We start from the raw sequence: 24112 nt of genomic DNA on the forward strand, positions 1-24112 counted from the left end.
TTTCTGGTTCACTTTGGCTTACCATTCCTTCCAAATAATGATCCTGCAACCCTCCCGATTGGAGAGTTGTAATTATGTATTATCAGAGGTAACTGTCTGTCCTTCAAACAATCTCCTCTGAAAGTTTTCCTCTGAATCCAACTTTGTTACAACTACAATTTCCTTTTCTTCCAATATCACTGTTTGTTCTGCACCCACAGCATCAGAAAAATCTTCTGGTAGTGATTCTGCCATTTAAACTACATTTTCATCAACCTTCACTTCATTTTCAGCCAAAGCTAAATCATCCATATTTTCTTCCTGTTCCTCCTGGCTGCCTCCACTCCTGGACAGGAAACAGGAAGCCAGGATGTGTAACCAACACCCCTCCCCAACTACCAAGAGTAAGGGAAGTTCCCTGATGCTCTGGTAAAATTTCCCCTAGCATTATAAATACCACCTCCGGTCTTCCATGAAAACAGGCCACTGGCCTTCTGGGATAAATAGAAAAAAATCTGTGTGTGTGTGTGTTTTGTGTGTGTGTGTGTGTGTGTGTGTGTGTGTGTGTGTGTGTGTGTGTGTGTGTGTGTGTGTATGTATGTACAGATTTAACAGCGACAATCATCTAGAGCCAAGGTTCATACTACCAGGTGGCTTACACACACACACACACACACACACACACACACACACACACACATCTATCTATCTGTATATATTTATATATATATATATATATATATATATATATATATATATATCTACATATCTATATCTATATATATATATATGTGTGTGTGTGTGTATATATATATATATATATATATATATATATATATATATATATTTGTCAGAAACATAATCATTTCACATCAAATTAGACATGAAGTAACTTGGAGTTGCCAGAGAACTTACTCTTAATAAAATCAGCTGTTGCTACTTTGATAGTTACAGTAAGTGTAATCTCAGATATCATTCTAGAAATTTTGGAGCCATGTGGGATTTTGATGGCTACATTAGACAAGCATGTTGTTTGCGTGTTTATGTGTTTTAGATTACATGGTTGTTTTAACATGATTGACTTTTTCATGATGTGTGAGCTATGTGTGTGTTTGTGTGTATGGTTTTGTGTCTGTGTGTGTGTCTTTGTGTATGGGTGTGCGTGCGCACGTGTGTGTGCATATGTGGGTGTGTTGGTGGATGTTTGTGTACATTTGTGCATATCCATGCATGGGCATTGGGAAAGTATCTCAATTAAACTAGGGATTCCAACAGAAAGATGTGCCCAAAATGACTCCAAACCAAATAAACCACAGGCACAAAATCAGAGAACCAGATGTCACGAACGATCACACAATGAAGCCCGAGGGAGAATACTTTATTAATGGTGTAAAAAACAAATTACGTTTTCGTTCAAGGCTTCTTCAGACATTACACAACATATTTGTTTGGTTTACTTAAATACCCTCCATACAATTAGTTAACCAATCACAACATGATTCCAATCAGTAATTGTAATGCTTTAAGAACTTTGAAAATTTTTAAAAACCTTATTCTATCCAATAATAAGTGTCATAAAATTCAAAGTTTACTTGTGTTTTAACTCATATGAACAAAAGTAAAAATAAATAAAAATACAGTATAGTTAAAATTAAACTAGTGGAATACTGTGCACTGTTCATGTGTGTGTGTGTGTGTGTGTGTGTGTGTGTGTGTGTGTGTGTGTGTGTGTGTGTGTGTGTGTGTGTGTGTGTGTGTACTCAACTAGCTGGTATAACTAGTCTGCTAGTCTAGGAATTAATCCAAGGGACAAAAAGAGTACTTGTTAGGGGAGCGCTGTACCTGCAGGAATTAATTACTAGTGAATAGAAAGCTAATGAGTTATTGATTGTGAACTCTTCATACCTTCTAAGTATTGAACTAGTGACGTTTCCGTTATTTCCCCCTTTTCCATAAGTTTTGTATTATGTTGTTATACAAGTTAGAGTGAGGGGTTATACCCCACTAAAGCCAAGGCTGACTTTCCTATTTTTAAAAATAAATAATAATTTTTTATACTTACCTGGTTTGATGAATTCATAGCTAGATACTGGGCAAGAGGTTTTGGAGACCACTGATGAGAAATCTACACATTATCTTATGAAAAACCTTTCTCTAACAGTACCAGTATTGAGACAAAGTGTGTCTTTAGTTTTTAGTGGGTGTTTGCTTATTTTTTGGTTGATCAATCAAAAGGAAACTGTTTTCCTTTTGCAGGTGACCTTGTTCTAGCTTCACTAAGTATTTCTGCCTGTATACACTGCACTGGCTTACATGTAAGAGGAACATGAAACAACTCAACCACATAGCCTTCAACTCGGTCCTCTTTTCAACTGAATGGTCTCTTCTGTGGCTTCTTAAGATGGACATTGCCAGGAATACTTTTCTACATATTCAACAAGCTCCTAGACTCCTTTCCATCTACCCGTAGATAAAGGTCAATGTTCACTTATCTACCATAGTTGTGAAGGGAAATAAAAAAAATGACTGTGCATAGTAACAATCTGTGGAAATTATACCTCACCAATAAATCAGCACTGTGAATGTTTCTTGCCATGTTAAATTTTTCCAGAGTAAAACGAATAATACAAAAAAAAAGTTTACATTATCTCCTTTTAAAATGCAGCCAAATCAGACTCTAAGCCATTTGGAATAGGAACTTGTCAGCCACTAACCCCTAGGAGCAAGTCACTTCCCATCACAAATCTTTACTTGTCTCAATATAAGGCAGTTTAAGAACTTTGACATAATAATTTCCAAAACCAAGAAAGATGCCTGTGAAACCAGTGACAACATTGACGTTTTCTAATGGATCATCATTCAATTTAAATCCAGTTTCTACATTAAGTAATACAGAGTCTTCTACAAAATATTTAAAATGGTTGAACTGGTACCATCCCAGTTTTTATTTCAATGTACTGATTCAAGTGATCGCCAAAGAAAAGCTTGAACAAAACCTTGGAGGAAGACAGCTGTGATCTCCCTGAATAAATGTTGCAGGATGAATATAATAAATGAAGATATACCCATTTCACTCTTGAGCCATCTTCAAAGCTACTTCGTTCATAACCAGCTCTCTTCTTTTTTGGTAGAAGTCAATATAGTTTTTGGTCAAACTATTGGCAGAAAAGCAGTTTTACTAGACATTTTGGAATACCTAATGTCTGGCCTAAATGTAATTATTGCCATTTAAGCAGTTTTTCTATGCTTATCCAAAGTACTTGATAATATAAAACCATAACTTTACTGTGCAAATTGCCACACTGAACTTCTTAAGTCATTAACTTGACCTGAATGCTATTAGAACCTTGACATTATATTGGGATAGCAGTAATATTAACCTTAGGACTACTTTCATTGGAGTACTCAGGCCTTGATAGTTAGTCACCCACTTTTTATAGTTATCCCATTTGACATGGGAAAACACTCTGGCAATTCTACAATTACACAATATACCAATGCCACTATACTGACAACTTTTGACTAATGTAATGGCAATCTGTGTCCTCAAACAACATTTTGGGCTGAAGCAGGCTCATAGGATAATCATCTTCATGACAAATGAAACCAAATGACTCTCCATTTCCATCTCTAGCAACCTATCAAATCATCTTAGGTTTATTGCAGAAAAACTGTCTTTCAATGTCCCTGAAACATCATTTAAGTAAACATTTGTATGTCACTTGTACCATAATCTTACTGCTGACCATGTTTCTCCAACTCACAGCACCGTTTTTCCCACTTCCTTTCAATAATACACATGACACCAAATGGCATTCAACAACTTTTATTAATTTCAAACATAACTTTATTACATCCTTTCAAATATTAACTGTAACACAAATAACCTTGTAACCACAACATGTAAAATCCTTATAACATACATCAGGACAGCGTACCCCATTCACCCTGCCCCCACCAAAATATGATTCCTCTTCCCAGTTACACTCCTATAAAACACCTAAGTCCCACCCTACATCTACCTCACTTCCTCTAAAATCCCCATAGCAAATTAACCATTCCCTTCCCAAAAACTAATCAAGCCTATCTCTATTCCATAATCTTAACCCCCTTTTCCAACAAACCCCCACTACCCATCCTTATTCAACTCTCTCTCTACCTCTTACAAAAGATGTCCCTGGACAAATTGGTTTGTTCCCAAACCTCATTAAACCTAATATCAGGCACCTTCATTTCCTTATATTATCGCTTCCAAGTCTTTCCACTGCAGCACACAGATCCCTCACTTGTGTCATCATAGTCCTCATTTATTGCATGCTCCACAATGTACTTGGGCTAACCCTCACATTTAAGCAATTATACTAAAATGAGTAGTGCTGCCCTTTCTATCACAAATACTCACCAGATTAATTTCAACCAGTATAGCCTCCTAAGTACTAAGTATCCTAAGTATCCAAAGTGTGGTGGCATTTTTTCCATGACAGGATATGACAGTATATATATCTGTGTACTTTTGCTCATCTGCTGATTCATTCATGTAAATCCCTCATTGTCAGAATTGTAATTAATATGGACTATTTGTTTACAGACTATTGTAACCATAGTTGTTAAACTTTCGTAACCCTAATTAATTTTTAACCACCATAGTCCTACAATCTGTTTGCTACTATTTCTATATGTTGCATGTACCTCCGATGTCATATGTTAATATGTCATAGTACGCAATGAAAGTTCAATAGTAAAAAACGTAAATAACAATTCCTGATTCCAATCTATGAGTTCAATGTAAAACGAACATCACCAGTGATAAAATATTCTAAATGCAAATTCATAATAATGCACAACTAAACAGCTACAAATGGGAGAAATGTAAGCAATCCTAATTACCCATATTTTAAATGAATAAATCTTAAGTTATGCAAAATAGTCAGAAAAAAGCACTCCTGCTCCATGCTTCAGTACTCTCTAAAAATGAAGAAACAATGAGAATAACTAAGAGGAAATTACTTCAGCTACAGAAAGCATTATAATTATGCCTGATTCATCCTGCCACTAACTCTGTAAATAAAACCCTACTTGTAGACATGCTAACGATCTTTTGTTCATAAAAAAGGAAATACAAACAAATGATGCAATTCCAGCTGAGCCACAGTGAATTCTTTACTAGAATTTTTACTTAATCAGACTGCATATGAAGAGATTAATATTTTCCTGACATTGCATATTGTATGTAATATACATACTTAGTGCTATTTCACTTATTTTGTACTGTGAAATATAAAAGGTTATATAATTTCTTAGATTTGAATTATAATGAACAACACAAATTAATTTATCAGAATGAACATTTTCTTGTATTTTGAATCACAATTAATAAATGTATTTAATAGCACTACTACTACTACTAATAATAATAATGAAATAACTTGTTATGTGTGCCAGTAGGCTAACATATCCCATAAAGATACAGTGGGGGGATGAGAGAGACTAGCAAAAATCATTCACAAACAATAATAATAATAATAAATATGTATACCCATTATTACTTACATGGTACACAGTGCTCCAAGCAGAAAATAGAAACAAGAAAGGAAATTAATTTTAAGCATGCAATGTCACTTTACCTTCATTACCAAACCACACCAGCCATGCATAAACGAGTTCATATTAAAAACACGAATGTTTACTTACCCGAACACCTAAACGCCGACACATATTCCGTGAGCCACAAATACACCGAACGACCTAAACAGCGAAATTCAAAAACTTGAAATGTCATACTTGTCCCATTCCCACCGCATACATACTTCTAACCCTAAACTAAACCCTACTTCTAACCCTACACTAAATCTTGCATATACCACCATGTATGCACTTAACTTAACCCGCACCCTAACACTAGGGTCCATAACTATCGCACATTTACCTTAAAATGCTATACCCAAACAAACTAAATAATCCACACACATACATCCAATAAAACCTTACTTCTAACCCTACACTAAATCTAACATACGTTACCATCTGTGCACTTACCTTAACCCGCACCCTAACCCTAAGGTCCGTAACTATCACACACTTACCTTACGGAGCTATACCGCAGAAGGGCCAACCATGACGATTCGACGTTTCAGATTTCGCGTTTCAGGACGATCGATGTTTTTGCGGTTCGATGAAGATGTGTCAGCATTTAATTTAATATGAACCCGCATAAACTCACTGTTACTTATACCCAATCCTTAGTACACTGTTTTAACATATTATAATATGTTACTTTTTATGATGCATTTAATCATATACATACAAAGTATTTTTTTGACTCTAGAAATTTGGAGCCTTTCTGTATAGACTTCTACTGATATAAATATACACACACGTATATATATATATATATATATATATATATATATATATATATATATATATGAAGAAAACAAATAAGTAAATGAACAAGTAAACAATTAAGTAAATGAATATTTTATTTAGGCTTTCTGTTACCATATTTGCCTCTCTTTCCTCTCTTACATAGGTACAAAGTATCGCACACAGGCCTCAGCTGAAAGGGTTATGCTTTCTTCATTTTGCACCTAGGCTTTTCTGAATGTCTTTTTTTACTCTGTCAGGATTTAACTGAAACCATTTGATGTTTTACTCCCTGTGTGTTTCATTGTATTTCCTAAAAGTTAATCATGTTTTCTTATCCACTGACATCTTGTTTGACAATGATAATGTATTGTCAGAAGCTAACTGTGTCATCGCTGGCAGATTTGACATTTCTTCATTATTCCACCAATCCACTTAGATGCCTCTGGCTAGAGCACATATAACAGACTATCATCGGATTCTTCCAGAATTCTGCCCTGCTGAAATCTGGAGCTTCCTGGTTTGACTAGTTGGAACCTAAATTTAAGTTTGTTGCGAAGTACAAGGTGTGGTCTTCACATAATTCTGAATGACTGTTCACTTACCCCTCTGAAATCCTTTTTATTGCTTTCCTTTTTAAGAGCACTGCTTAGCACTATTCATTCTTGAAAAGGTTCGTTTTACTAGTCCTTAGAAGTCCATGTGTTGTAATTTGTCAAGATATGATCCATCTGTTATAATGGTTGCAGTCGTATGTTTGAGTTAATTTAGTCTCAGTGAGAAATAACTGAATTTTTATCACAATTTCTGTTATTTCAACCATATGAGGGGAAGGCCTGATATAACCACTCTGTAGATGGTGTTGTTGTTCTTTCCTGTTTCCATGGTGACCCATAGTACCTATCTTCTATTTGTTAGCTAACTGGTTAAATTGGTTTGATTCCGTTGCTTATATAAAGGGCTACATGGCTTCCCTTTTACAAAATTTGTCCTTCCAATAAATTTTGCATTTAATTCATTCCTTAATTTTAAAGCTCTTTTATTACCATCATTGGCTACATAATTATAGCCTGCAGAGTTTTATAATTAAAATATAACTTAGACAGTACAACTTGCACTTCCTAACCACTATGGTTGTAGTTATGAGATCATTTGAAATTAGAATGCCTCAGACCTGGTAGGCAGGCAATGCTTTTATCATTATGTTTTACTGTGCTGAGTAGCAGGAACAATGCACAAGACATAAGATATTAGTGATTTGTTCACTGACATTATCCAATATATACTTGTATCAAGTAGAAGGAAAGCAGAATTTTCATTGCAGATATTTAATACACATATTAATTCTGAGTATTCAGTTAATTCTGAAATTTTGTCAAGAAATGTCTACAGCTAACACCAAGTCAAGAGTGCCAGATACAGCTTGTAAACAGCTTAAAACATATCATGGCCTTCCATTTTGGTGGTGCTAATAAGTAGCTGCCATTATATTTCTGCATTTATAATTTTAGTGGGCAATAAAGTGTCTTTCCAGGATCTTTATTTACTGTCCTACCGATTACTGTTTGCCTCTTTCCTGGTTGTTTTCTGCTTCAGAGCCTATTTGACTGCTTGCCCCTTCAGCAGATCTTGATTCTAGTGCTGTGTCCAGGAGTGGTCATTTGCCACCATTGGTCTAACTTCTATGCTGCTACCTGACACATTACTCACATCTTTTCTGTGTTTAAACTGTCAATTATACATACTATTCTATAATTTTATTTAATTGGTTAAAGATCCAGTGCAATTAGTGCTTACTCTGTTTTTTGATAGTTTTTGTATTGTGTCATTTCAGACACTGATGGTAGCCTAGTGCATGTGCTCACATTGATTGCTTATACTCCTGTTCTACTGTTTCCTGTTTTTCTCCCCTCCCACTCCAATTCCCAGCTACCCCAGTATCCTTACCATTATTGTGTCATTTTCTCACCCACAATTAACAGTTTTTTTACATTCTTAAAGACAAAATGCTTATTTGTCTTTTTCAGTATGAACTTTTTCATTAACCATTCAACCATTCCAGTTCTGTAGGGACCTCAACCCCAGCTGGAATTCTCCATGTATCATACTCTTACTACACTATTTAATAACCTAAATCTAACACAAATAGTCTAAGAAAGTACTAGATTTAACCATAGTTTTATACCAACATCACCTTTCAATCTGAGCATTACTAACATGCCTTAAATTATACTGTATCTCTCTTGTTCTCAGCATTCTCCATGATGGTAGCCCCATCATATCTTACTGGCTTTCATGACCTCAAAATAATGCTTCTAGTATTGAAACTTTTTGAGGCTGAATTATTTTATACTGTCTGGTCTGAAATTTATAACTGTACTGACCCGTCTCTCTCTCACACACACACACACACACACACACACACACACACACACACACACACACACACACACACACACACACACACTATCCACATTGTACAGTCTACTTTCACTAATTCAAGACAATCTCCTACAACTTTAACAAAGAGCATATGAATCCTCATGAAGCCTTTGGATTACCACAGACATAAGGGATGCAATTAGAAATAGAAACAAGACTGTGATGAGAAACAGAAAACAGTGCTTGGAAAGTGTGGAAAAAGATCCACTAAACTTTTCTAAACACAAATGCTGTCAGGACTTTAAATGGTTTACCAGAATTCTGACTAATGAAACAATAGCTCTTTACTACAGAAATGTGCAAGTTCAATACTTGATTGATCCAAAACATTCTGGAATATCAATAAATCAAGTAACTCTAAAAATATTCCTTTTATCCCACTTTTCCTCCAAGCCTGCCCTCAGCAGGATTAAGGCTATATTGAATAACATCTGTACCGACACTCATACCACTTCACCCTTTCTCCCCATTCTTCGTAACCTGACCCCTTGTACTCCATTATGTAATCATTGACTCCCCCACTTTTACTTTAAAGCCTTATCACACTAACATGTAGAACCACACCTCTCCAATGTCATTATTGTCAGTCCGCCCTCTTTTCCTGATGTTTGTACACTGGCTTGGGGTACAGCACCATCTGTCACCATCTCTCTCTCTCCGTTTCTGTATTAAGTGTCAGCCTCCTATTTCCTTTGACAATCATGCCTTTCATTTCCATGCAACAATGATCTCTTCAAAAGTTTTACAACAGTTGAAAGTAATCTACTTTATTTCCATTCTACTTAAGCTTGTGAGGCAAATGCCATCAATATTCTTATCCCCGATTAAAGTACACCCTACCAATTATTGCACTACTGTCTGGTCACTTTATCCCCTGACATTTAAATTACTCAATGATAGATACTACCCTTGTCTAGCAAGCATGCTTTCTGTGCATGAAAACTCAACCCTCTGTGATCTAATGCCTCACTTAAGCTAATTAGACCCAACATGTTTCCAGACATTTGCAAAAAGTCCTTTTATAAACCACCCCATGCATCTTAGAGCAAGTTACCCAACAAAATTAAAGCCTTGGAGAATCTCGTCTATTTTAAAAAGCGAATTAAAGGAATGTCTGTGCAATTAATATAAATGCAGGAGTATTAGGTATGACGGCTGACTCGTTATTCTTTATTTATTGCATCTTGTACCTGCACCTTCTTTAAACTCTCCACAAATCACTTCATTACAACTGATATGGAATAGCTAGGGCGTTCTTGTGCATATGCCTATATAGGTTTAATACTCTCCATTACTGTGGCCTAAGGGATCTTACCATTTATATGTGTTTTTTAGTTTTTTTTTTCAGCTTTTTCAAATAATTTGTACATTTAGATTATTGCATTTAGCATTTGCTGTGTTTATTGAGAGTAAATTGCTATGCATCCTTGCATTGCCTTGTGGCCTGGGCAGTGGCTAAAAAGGTTCATGCACCTCCTTCATCCTGTTATCAAGAAATAAATGAAATAAATAAATAAACCTGTGCTGTTTTTGCATTTAATTATTTTGTTTTGTTCAATTTACTAGACCTGTTGTATAGTGGCAGGTATAGGTTTATCATCTGCAATTTGGAGTTGTTTGCATTTATTTGTTAAAATGTCTTCTATATCTTATTCCATGTGCTTCCTCTTTCCTCATGCCTATTGTTCCCCCATTTCCTAGCCCTAAACATTATCACAACATCTGAGGTGTGCACTTGCAGATGCAAGAGCTTGCTATGCTTTTCTTACTGAAGTTGCTTGTATCTGCACATCTCATGATAATTTCCAAGTTTCCACATTGACATGGCTTAGCAGGACCAAGTGCATGTCTGTGGTCCGCATACTGCATGCTGAATGCCTGTCACTGTACATGCTGAGACTGCAGCAGGACAGAGTATTTCCTTTCCTCATAATGAGGGAAGTATCCTCCTGAACCAATGAGCTGATTCATTTTACTGATACCTATTTGATTGCATTCTTCCTTAAAAAGCACACTATTTTTTTAATAAAGTCCCATGATTTCATGAACAATGACTGCAATCATTTCAAACTCTGCATCCTACCCACCAAAAAACTATTGTTGGTCTAAGAGTATTTCTTCAGCTTTCAGTGCTAGTATCTTGCCTACAAAATGTGTTGCCAGTGATATGCAGAGATAGTGCAGCATCCTTTCCTAAAAAAAGGCTACAAGTATCTAAATGCATCTCAAGTGTCCCATAACTTAACTTTTTGCCTTGTGCCCACCCCGCTGCTATCAGAATGTCCAATGCATCCTCAGTTTGGAATCTGAATCTTAAAGGTACTGCATACCAGAATTATTTCCTAACACATCACTGATGTTAAAATATTCCCTTCATTACACTTTTTCCCAGAGGGCATGTAGGATGTGCCCATCTAACCTCTTCTTCTCATCTAGAAAAATAATTTACTGTTTTTGATAAAGCCTTCTGTTTTTAATTTCTTTCTTAATTGCTCATTTATATGGCTGCCCTCAGTTTCTTCAAAGTAATGTTTCTTGCATCTTCACTATTCCTGACATAGTCATCGGAAAATAAGAATATAAAAGGAACCGAGTAAGCAGTCACTCCCCCACATCGCCCTGCTCATCTTCTGTTGATGATTACATGTTAGACTTCTGATCTTTCTGCCTTTCCTACTGTGCTTGGGACTTTCAATTTTGGCACTACTTTCTGTGAGTTAGATTTCTCACTGCCTGACATTTGACCAGCTATGTGACAGCCTAAGTCCATCAATACTTCCTTTAACCCCTTTTTGCTCCTGAAGAACAATAAGCCTTACAAATGCAGGAGTCCCTGTTTGAAGGCCTTTTTTTCAAACATTCAGCTAATTTGTTTCCTTTTTTTTATTGTACATACTTATTCATGCATCCATACTTTTATAAAGTCATTCATTTTCATACATGTTGTCTAGCAGGAGTAAAATGTTTTATTACAGGTTACCCTGGCTTATTGCAGCATTGTCATACAGCTATTGTTTTATACCCATTCTTTTCCATTGCTTCAGCTGCATTCTGTTAAACCCAACAGTATTTCATTAAAAATTTGTATTTCACCATCCTTGCTTGGATTAAATCACAACCCAGTGAATATCATCTGCCTTTGGACTGATTTCTACATATTTTACTCGGTCTTTGCAAGGAGGTAACAAAAGCTCATGTTGTCTAAGGTGTAACATTGTTAACATTAGGTCAGAACTACATGGCCTACTACCTTCAACAAGCATTTGTCAATATTTACATCAATATTGCATTTATTAGCATAAAAAAAGTCATAACAATGCTTCTTCTCCTATTCTACACTTTGAACAATCCACTGGTCTTGTTTTCTAGTTCATCTTCCTTCCTTGAATGTTGTTGTATTTTGGCTTTTCCCAGTTAGGGGTCGACACAGTGGAACTCCGGTCTGCTAATGATTGCCAGTAGATTTTCACGAACAGCGAGGTGCCAGCACGACGTTCAACCTTCAACAAAGGCATGCCCATTTACGCATGTCTTTCGAGCGCCCACCCAACCGCGGGGAGGACATGCAGACTCCGCACTGAAATTTTATAAAAAAAAAAGTTTTAACACACACAGATGGACAGGCTTATGTTGTGCTACATTTGTTAAATCCCTATAAATAGCAGCTCTGTTGATTTACAAACTTGGTCATATGCCTAGGCCCCTCAGTTTTAGAGTGTCATGCCACAAAATCAACATAATATTATTCACATGTAGAAAATATTTTGCAACTTCTGCTATAATTGTAATAACCTTTGATTTTTATGTCTTGAATAAACTGTACTGACATTCCTTCTATGCTTTTTTAGCTGCAGTTTCGCTGACAAGTAAGCCCAACTCTGCATGTGGCCTGAGCTAGTTTGCTTTCTAAGTCACTTAACTATCTTTTAAACAATGTTTTAAGGGTATATTAGCATCAAATGCAACCACAGGGTACTTCTACCATAAGTCCATTAGTGGCTAAAACTCATAAGTGCAGAGATATCATTGTAATCTCACTTAAACTGTGCCAGTGCATTCTGGGTCCACTTCTGTCTCTGACTGGGCTGGATCACTCAGGCTGAACTGACAAAACAAAAAAATCTTAAATGGTAACTTGAGGAAGACTAATTATTAAAGCCATTGTGGCCCTTTCTCTTATTCTTTAATAATCTGAACACATTGCCAGTCCACCTAGAATATTATATGCTTTCATGTTGCAGATTAAGAAATCTGCTTTCATAAGATGCTGTTCTTTAATAAAATAATTTAAATAATTTAATAATCAATTCATAAAATAAATACTTTTTCAAAAGTCCCCAGTGCATTGCTTATCCAGTTACAGTCTGTATTATTTGCTTCTAAGACCTAATCTAACACATTATGTACTAAAATCCTTCACAGTACTCTTAAAACATTTTTAGACTGGATTTTTGTATTTTAATCAATGCACTATATACACCTTGGCTCACAAAAAAAATCAGAAACACTCCTTGCATGTGGTATGAACTAAAATAACTGTAAATAGCAATACAGCAATACAGCTATTATTATTTACAGTCACTTCTTAAATAACTTTGAAACTATGCTGTATTCTGTTCATTACAGTAGTTTGGTCCAGTGCATCTTATATGATTTTAATAATTAACTGTATCAGAAGTATTCTGTATCCTGCTACATAAGATACTGTTATAACAACTTTAAGGGATATCATTTAACACTCAAATCATAAACAGTTTTAAACCAACTCCACCCTCTCTTTTACATACACACACACATACGCACGCACACACACACACACACACACACACACACACACACACACACACACACACACACACACACGCACACACGCACACACACACATTTTAAGAGATTTATTTCATGTGCTTAAACAAGTTAAATTGTTAGTGAGAAGTGAAAACGTAAAAGTTTTTAGACAGGAAATATTGGCAGTTGAAGCTGTCTGCAAACAATATCCCCTGTTTTGAATGGGGATTTTCATTTTCTCGATAAATCTAGAACAGAATTCACAGTAAAACATTAACATTAAGTGTTTTATGTTCAACCTGGAACAACATATTTTAACATTTTTCATATTTTGTGACAGTAATGTGGTTTATAATTTTTATAAATTATGTAAAAACAAGAAATTATTTTGATGGGTGATTGTGTGTTATTTGATTTTAATATTCTATATAAATGGAATGAGAATGTGTGGTCTTTATTAGCCTGATGAAATGCATAGTAAAGTGAGGATGACAGGACATAATAAATGGAGCCTGAAGGAACATTGCCTAAATATTGTTATATATTTAGGTTTATAAAGTATACATTGGCAAATCAAAGAATCAAATGACAAGTGTTCGAGCACAAATACTTGATGACCAGTTGATTGAAAAAAAAATATTTTTTTTTGCAGGGGGCAAACCTCTTTTTGTCCTCCAATTATTTATACCATCTCCAAGATCCCATCACACATATATCAGCTTTTTTTTTCTTTGACAAACTGCATATCTGATAAATTCAAGAATTATAGGTCTGTGTGTTTGTGTGTGTATATATATATATATAAATACACACACACACACACACATGTAAAAATCCATATTAATATAGCAAAGTTAGGGAACTTTGAACTGCATATATTCTAGACCTTATGATTGAAGATCTGTTAAGTTCAGAAACTAAAAAAAAAATACAAAAATCTGTGTATTTGCAGGGGGCAAGCCCCCAGCAGCCTCCTGTCAAATATAAATGCCAACTCCAAGATCACACTGCAGTGTGGAAAGGATGAACTCCCTGATCCCCGCTATTGCACAATCTCTGTGAAAAACATTTTGACCATACGCAGTTTGAAGTGCCATAACTCTGATGTACTAATATGGATATATATATATATAGATAGATATATATAGATATGCACACACACACACACACACACACACACACACACACACACACACACACACACACACGCACACACACGCACACACACACACACGCACACACACACACACACACACACACACACACACACACACACACACACACGCACACACAGGCACACACACACACACACACACACACACACACACACACACACACACGCACACACACACACACACACACACACACACACACACACACACGCACACACACACACACACACACACACACACACACACACACACACACACACACACACACACATATATGTATGTATATATACATATATATTACTTTGAGCTTAACATTGTATAATTTGTAATATTATTCAAGTAATGATGTTAATACCTTAAAGCAGTGTTTATTTTTTTTCTAATAGAGCTGTACTGGTGGAAAATATACCAGAAGGCCTCAGCTACACGGAAAATGCTCCATTTCACCTCTCTCTATTCCAAGGATGGATGAATTTATTAGACATGGCAGAAAAGAGTGTATATATTGTGTCTTCAAGCTGGAATTTGAATGAGTCATTCTCGGGTTACAGTCACCCTCTAGCATGGCAGGTAAGCAGGTCTTCTAATGTGTTCGTTGCAGAGATGAAAATGGGAAAATATATGACCTCTTCTTTTCCTCACATTTTAGCTTACAATAACATTGTTGCTATTACTATGTTAATATGAACTCAAAAATAACCACTATTATTGTACAGCAAAAGCTATATATACATGTAAGTTTTGGAATAAATCATATATTTTTGGAAACAAAAACATATGTGAAGTTGTCACAAAGGCTTATTTTTAAATACATTTTCAAAAACTCGCTATCTAAAAAAATTCAACCCAATAGCCTTCTCTGACTCCCTAAAATCAATAAACTGGAACCCCCTAAAAACTCTACCCCTAGATAATGCTGTTGAACACTTCAATACAACTTTCCTAAAACTGCTGGATAGTTTTGCCCCCATAAAAACCAAAAGAATAAGTAACAAAACCACCCCCTGGCTAACAAAAAACACAAAAACCGCTATGCGACTCAGAGACAAAACATGGTCACGTTACCAAAGAAACAAAACTCCCACCACCCTTAATGAATTCAAAACACTTCGCAATAGAGTTAAAAAGCTTATCACAATTGATAAACAGAATTATTTCTCCTTACTCCAAAACAACCACAAAACCAATCCACAAAAATTCTGGAAAGGCATCACTACCCTCCTAAAACCTGGCTCAACAGAAAACCCAAGCCCAGACCCAAATGCACAAGATATAGATCTGGCTACCCAATTCAATTCATTTTTTATAGACTCTATTTCCAAGCTAACCTCATCCTTCTCTAATAACACCTCACCCCCTACTTCTGCATCTTCCCTATCATCACCCCCTTCATCTCCAGCCTCCCAACTCCCATCATTCTCCCTAAAACCTATTCCTACTTCTACCATAAGAAAACTCCTTCAAAAGCTAAAACCATGCTCCAATGCCCCCGATAACATTCCATCATCCTTCCTCAGCATAGCTGCCGAAGCCATTGCCTTCCCCATCAGCATCCTAATCAATCGCTCTATGCAAGAAGGTCTTGTACTCAAACTCTGGAAAAGGGCTTTCATCATTCCCCTGCACAAAGGAGGCAATAATAACAATATTACTAACTTTCGTCCCATCGCCATCCTCTCTCCTATATCAAAACTCCTAGAGAAATGTATCCATCTTCAACTCCTTCCCTATCTCTTAGATAATAACTTATTAACTTCCACACAACACGGATTCAGACCAGGTCACAGTACCATGACTGCCCTCCTTTCCTTCCTGGAAACTGTAAATAAAGACAGAGATTCTGGCTCCACTGTATCTACCCTCTTTCTTGACCTGTCTAAGGCCTTTGATACTATCTCTCACAACCTTCTCCTTACTAAACTATCTAACCTAAACCTATCCCCTTCCTCTCTCAATTGGTTCACCAGCTATCTCTCTAACAGGCAACAAGCTGTCAAGTGGAAAAAAGCCATCTCCACTTTCCTTAACACACCCACTGGTGTCCCCCAAGGATCCATCTTGGGCCCTCTCCTTTTCAATATATTCATAAACGATTTCTTCCATTCAATTCCCCATGCTAAACTTATTCAATATGCAGATGATTCTACAATTATCTGTGCAGCCAGATCCATCCCCACTCTTTTAAATCTAACTCAAGATGCCTTCTCTACCACAGAACAGTAGATGAAGGACAATCATCTAGCACTCAATGCATCAAAAACCAAACTTATGGTATTTACCCCCTAAAAAACCACAACCTTTGATAGTACATTATTCTCCATCACTAGCCAGAATAATACACCTCTCAAACTAGTATCTGAAACCAAACTACTAGGAGTCCAGATTGATGACCAGCTTAAATTCAAAAGCCACCTACTACTAAACATAAAAAAACCACCAAAAACTTGGCATGCTGTACCGTAACAATCAATTCCTCACTACATCTACAAAGATCACTCTTGCTACTACATTTCTCATCCCCTCTCTCCTGTATGGTGCCCCTCTCCTAACAAACCTACAATCATCTCTCAAAACTAAACTGTCCTCCTGTTATAATAAGATTGCCAAATTTGCCACCAGCCACAAATCATCTACCCATCACTGTACATCTCTGCACAAACTCAATTGGCTAGAGCTTCCTCACTATCTCTCATATACTCAGCTCACTTTTGCTCACAAACTAATTTTTCAACCCTCCCTCTGTCCCTCTCTCAACTCTACCTTTAAAAGACTCCTAAGATCTAATAACCAAAACCTAATAGAGCTGTACAAACCCCTTCACTCTCCAGGACAAAACCTCCTATCCTATGCCCTGGCACACATATGGAACTCACTTCCTCCCTCTATCCGTATCACCACCAAACTCCCTGCCTTTAAAAAATCACTGCACTCACATTTAACATCCTCATGGGAATGCTCCTGCACCCACCCCTCATAGCCTATTCCCCACCTCCTACAAACAACTATATCATATATTACTAGACACCAATTTAGCCAACTGTAACAACATCTTATCATTTGACAATCCCTACAATTCCACTCAAGGAACTATATATTTACACAACAGCAATGCTTGCTCCTATACAGAACTTAACCTAAGAATCTTTATTTCATCTGCTCATATCTTAGTTTTCCTACAAAATAAAACCCATAACTTATCACTGTAACTGTTTAATCTTTGTTTTGTTTTTTCTGTAACCCACAAATGACTGAAATTTTAAACTGTTGTAATATTTTTGTTACCATTGTTTAAAGATTTGTCTCTAATCTACAAATGATTGAAATTGTAAACTAATGTAATCTTTTTGTAATCTTTGTTTTGGAGCTTTTCTCCCCAGGACTCCATTGAAAATGGGTTCTTTTTGGCCCAATGGACTATCCTGGTAAACCAACTGCAAATAAATAAATAAATAAATAAATAAATAGAATTGTAAGATTCATCTTGTCAGATATATTGAAGGAATACAATTAGATATATGGCATGATCAAATATGACTGTGTACTAATGCTGTAGATGGCAAAATGCTACAGCATTTGAATGCATTCTCTTTGAACAGATGTTTTTTTCAGGTTAATTTTAAAATTTTAAAATTAGATAATGTTTCATGTATATGCATATTTTGTGCTATGCAATGCCAGGATGCTAATTGAATTTTTGAGGAGTTAGGTGGTCTGCTAGTGTTATTTCTGAGGGAGAATGGTATAGCCATGACCAGTAATATGCTGTGCAAGGCTGAGCAGTGTAGCCATTAGAATGTCACCTCAAGATAAATCAAAATAACATGCTTTTTATGTAAGTAATAACTCAAGTTCAGGCATTGGTAATGCAGGATTTACCCAGGACTACTATAGTGTGATCATGGGGATGAAACCCAAGTTACCAAATAAAACCAGCCATGACTAGATAAATCCTGTATTACCCAAAATAAGGCATGAATTATTGCTACTATATAATTATATTATTTAAGAAAGAAATTACTTCAGATAATGTCATTGCATGAAAGGACTTTAATCCTTCTCCACCTCTTCTGTTACTTAGCAGACATCTGATTGACATAGTTTGCATGTATTGCACATATACCTGTTTGTTTATTTACCTGTTTATTTATCAATTTATTTATTTAATTATGGGTTAGTACCCCTAAGCCTGTGACCACTTTCTAATGGAGAAACAAGGTGATACTCGTACTGATTTAATTAAATTGGCCTGGACACCAGGGAACATCACATTCTTTTTTGTAGTGTCATGGGGTCTTTTACTTCTGCCTATTCTTCCTGCAACTCGAGCATATTTAATATTGTCTTTTTAGCAGAAGTGAATTATAAGTGTTGTTTCTGAAGGAGTGCGGTGTAGTCCTAACTAACAACAATTTACTGTAGCATTGAGAGCAGTGATGTAATTGTAATATATTTATAGCAGACCATCAAGCAGAAGGGTAACCTTGCTGGTCACTGGCAGCCAAATAAATTGCTTTAGAATCCCACAGCAGTCAGTAGACTTACGAAGTAAATAAAGATGCATATTTTGTCAACAATTTTCTGTAGTAGGAGCATATTCCATAATGAGAGGATTATGATAAGGGACAGTTCATACAGTAATCTTCTGATAAACAAATTTCTTGCAATGTCTAGACCTGCTTTTTTGTTCTAGAATATATGACACATTGTGCCAGAATTTTAATTGAGAAAGGATGTTGTGTGCGGCTTGTCTTGGAATATAGTTTTAAATGAAGGGGATAAATCAAGAATGAGGCAGAGATATCTTTGTGAAATCACAATTAGAAAGTTGTTGACTAAAGGATCCTTGAGAATTCATTTAGTATTATTTGTGTTGGGTAGGATCAATTGTTTTTTTTTTTTTTTTTGGGGGGGGCGCGCTAAACAGCATGACACCTCATTTATTGGAGTTTAGTAAACATTTATTTATTTATTTTGCACACGAATAGTTTGCTGAAGTTCATGTGTACCTTTTTTCTTATTTTTGTTTTTCTGACTGACCTATCAGACTTGATAACCAATATATATTGTCAGTATACAGTATAAATTTAAATACAGTAATGTCTATACAGATAATGCCACTTGTTGTCCAGCAAAATTAAATGTTTCTACATCAGAAGAAGAAAAGGCCAGACTGACTTGGAAAGTTTGATTTTGTAAGTTATTCTTAAATCAGGCAACAGTTTTTATGCCCAAAGTTAAACTTGTCTAGTTTATTAAGTAGCAGATAATTATTTACAGTATATAAGACTGTTGTCATCCCTGTGTCCTGGACTAAATTGGCAATTGTTCATATTTTGATCAGTGTTTTACCCAAGTAAACAAAATTAAATTGTTATGTAGCTGGAAATACTTTATGCAGTGCCAGTGGTGTAGCAGATAGTTCACTCACTTTTTGTCCAGAAGGCTATAGGTTCTATTCTCACATCATGTAGATCAGTTGCTGACACTGTAGTGCAGGATGGGGGGTGCATATTTATATATTCTTGTATACATCATCATTATCATTCTACCATAATTGATCCCAACTCCTTCTTCCACAACCATAATCTATTTTTTTCTCAATATATCAGCCAAAAATCCATTTCCTAGTAAATAAATGTTATTTCAGTCTTTCAATCTAAATAAGACAGATTGCATAAAATAAATCCCCTTATTAGCTACATTCTCACATATCCTTTCTTCTTGTTTTTATAATATCCATAGATAATCATATTCATATCTATATTGTATACATCAACAGTCTCAAAACAATTTCATTCACACAACTTTTTCCAGTTTAACCACTCCTTTAGATTTCATAAAAAGTGCTCTCTTGTCTCTTTCTCCCTTCCAAATAAACACACTCTTTCAATTTTCTTTTTAAATGTATTTCCATTTTACCAGTAACTTTACCAGCCTCCATAAGAAATCCTGACACTCTACAATCTTAGTGGACTACTTTTTTTTTAATTTAATGGCTTTTATCACTTCTTCTGTAAATCTTCCCATGGATTTGCATAATAATGTTGTTTCATTACATTATTTTATTACATTCCACTATTTTTTATCATTAGTTTTCATTTTCCATGTTAGTGTTTTTTCTTCATAATGTTTAATTACTTCATTTTATAATCTTTATTGCTTTTTATTATTCTCATCATCCCCCAAAAATGTAGGAAGAGTATGCATCTGAGGCATATCTTTAGGAATATTGTGAAAGGTCAGGGTATGAGGAAGGATTTCCAGACCAGTATCTGATGATACTAAATTTAGTCATCAGTTATCTCAGTTTAGTGACCTGCTGAAATTTACAGATTATATAAATGATGACATTCATAGTTTCTTAACACCTCGGAGTATAACAGGGTCATGCCAGACCATATATTTCTGGCATTTGTCCACCTTCAGTGAATAATAGCTGTCCAGCTGATTGACCAAGGATCAATGTTTCTTTATTCTATTTGTCTAATGTTAAAGTGGTGTGTGATGTTTTTAGGCAACACTGGAATATTTAGCTTCCTGATGAGAAACTGAATAAGGTGGTAGGGTTTGAACTGACGTTTTCTTTTAGAAATAGTAAATCTCTTCAAAAAATGTTGTGCTGTAAGAAGTCTAGTCAGGCACCTACTTTACAGCTGGCTGACAATGTACTTATGCTTGCAGATCATGCAATTATTGTAGATTTATTTATGTAAATGCCAATTTCTTTAAGCACTCCACATCTGGGATTCTGTATAATTTTTCTTTTTATGCATACTGTTCTACAGCAAACATAGTATATTTAGTCAGGTGTGTATCTTGTCATTGTTTCTCTGTGGGGAAAACCAGTCGGTCTTTTAGGGAGCAGATACATGAGCATTTGTTTGATATTAGAATGTTCAATCATAGGAATGCACTAGCAAGGCATGCTATTAGTTTTGGATCCTCCCACTTTTTCATGTTTATTGTTTTACAGGTCTGCTGCTATGATCTTGGAATGGGAGATCTATAGAATAGAACTGAATTATGTGAATTGAGATGGATTGTTTCCTTGCAAGCTCATAAAGGACATATGGATTACATGATACAGTATCCCTGAAACCACATTTGAAGGCCCACCCCCTTCACAGATAGCTCCTGGCCCTTGTTTATGTTTTGCAATGCTGGTTACCCTTCAGTTTTTTTAGTTTTCATAGTTTGTAGGTTTATTATTGTGTTCATTGTCATCATTTTTTGTTGTTTTATTTATTTATTTTAATACACAGTTTGGTACCTTACATTGAGTGTTTAACTGAGATGTTCTAGTCTCAAGTTTTAGTTAAACTTGTTTTGTTTTATGTTATTAGTTTATGTTGAAATATGTTTTCTAGTATTCACGTTTGTGTCTATTTAGTCCCTCTAGTATTGTATGTTGTTCTTATTGCCACTGTTGCTTGCTTGGTAGTTCTTATTTGATTATGGGCACCTTATGAATACATGCTTCATTTGTAAGTCTGTATTACAGCGGACCATTTTTTGTTGAATTGATGCCTGTTAATATCCCTTTTAAAACTTTGCATTTTTTTCTTTGTGTTTATACATTTTTACTTTTGTTTCTTTGCTTAGATAGGTTTTATTTCCCCATTCAGAGATTCTTTCCCTCTTTTAAATTTACTCATTATACCCTATATTCTCTTGTATTTTTCTTTCATTATTATACTTATTAATAGCTTCTTTTCCTCTTTTAACCATGCCAAAACTTTATATAAATTCAATAAAGCTGTATAAACAACTGACATTAACAAACCCAGCCCTTATTCTCTTTCTTTAACATCTCTTTTTACTGGATTTAATCTGGATCCCCATATAAATGAAAAGATAATTGACTTTAGTTCCTTTTCATATTCTATTGGGTTCATAAACACATTTGCTAAATATTGAATTGTTCCCAACAATACAGTTGTTAAATATACTTTCTTTCTGTATGACAAATTATAGGTTTCCAAAATAAACATATATTCCTTAATTTGTGTGTTATATCTTCCCATTACTGCATTATGACTGTCTCCTTACCAAATGCTACACCTAATATTTCTATCTCTTCCATATTAAACTTACTATTTTCTATTATTTCTAGACCTTTATGCTTCTCCTTATTTATAGTCATTTCTATAGCTCTCAAATATTAATTAAGTTGATTAATTGCTACTTCCATCCATTCTCTATTCTTTGTCATTAAAACAATATAATCAGTGTAAGAGATCATTTACTGGCATGTTAATCCATTCTATAGTCATACTTTTTGCTACTTTTAAAAATGTATTTATTTTACTAACTACTACATTTATAACCAATGCAAATAACATACTACTCACTGGACAGTCCTGTCTTATACCACTCTTTATATCTATTTGTTGACATACCCAACAATTTACTACAACTTTTACTTTATTTTTTTTCATATGCTGAAACAAATACTTTTACTATCTTTTCATTTATATTTTTTTACTATGTCCCATAAAATTTCCTGTTGTATCCTGTCAAATGCCTTCACTTGCCATGATTTTAACTTCTGTTTTCCTATTCATTATATCATCTACAGTTTGTCTTATTGTCGTTAATTACTCTTGAGTTTCTTTTCCATTTTTCACAAATATTGTTAATTCTAATATTTTATTGTATTTAATCTCCAATCCCTTTTCTATTATCTTTATAAAATTCTTATAATCTGAGTTATCTAAAACTATCAGTCTCCAATGTCTTATGTCCTCTTTTTCCATGTAAATTTCATACCTACAATACATATGTCTTCTCATCCAAAACCTTACCATTTACTCTTCCATAACATATTTCTTCTGCCAACTTAACATGCTTTTATAGATATAATATTCTGTCCCATCCAGTCCTGTTGCTGTTTCTATGTTAACTACTTTTAGCACATTATTCACTTCATCCCATTTTTTTCTAAATCTTCATTATCATGTTTGTTCATTTTTAACTTTCCACTTCTGTTTTATTTCTAGCTTAGTCTTTAAATGACCATTCCATATATTATTTTATTATGTTCAGTATTTCATATTAACTTTTAACACTTTCTCCTATCTCAGTTTTTAATTCTCTTATTATTCTTTCATTTTATTTTACTAATCTGTTTAAATAAGGCACCACCTCTTCCCTTTTCCTTGTAAAAATGGATTTTTTGAACAACATCCTTTAAACTTCTTTTGATTCATCTCATATATTTCCTTCTCCCTCTTGAAAAAAAATATTTATTTCTTACCACATGTCTAAAAGCATTATTGATTACATCTTTGAATTTGTTCTTCTTGTCTTTTCTTTTTAAATGTTAAATTAAAAAAAAATTCTTATATTTTTCTTTCAAACTTATCCAC

At 34.9% G+C, this 24112-nt stretch overlaps 1 protein-coding gene across 2 annotated transcripts in view; it reads left to right on the forward strand.

The window, feature by feature from the left end:
* The window catches only part of PLD5 (phospholipase D family member 5), a 3174406-nt gene that overhangs the window by 1017658 nt on the left and 2132636 nt on the right, over positions 1-24112 (forward strand). For both annotated transcript variants that reach the window (XM_044058368.1, XM_044058376.1), the window contains one exon: positions 15131-15314. In XM_044058368.1, coding sequence (XP_043914303.1) covers positions 15131-15314 — 184 coding nt within the window. The remainder of the gene's footprint in view (positions 1-15130; positions 15315-24112) is intronic.

Source organism: Protopterus annectens, chromosome 1.part2 (assembly GCF_019279795.1).
Source record: "Protopterus annectens isolate FY-2018-M chromosome 1.part2, PAN1.0, whole genome shotgun sequence".
Lineage (NCBI taxonomy): Eukaryota > Metazoa > Chordata > Ceratodontiformes > Protopteridae > Protopterus > Protopterus annectens.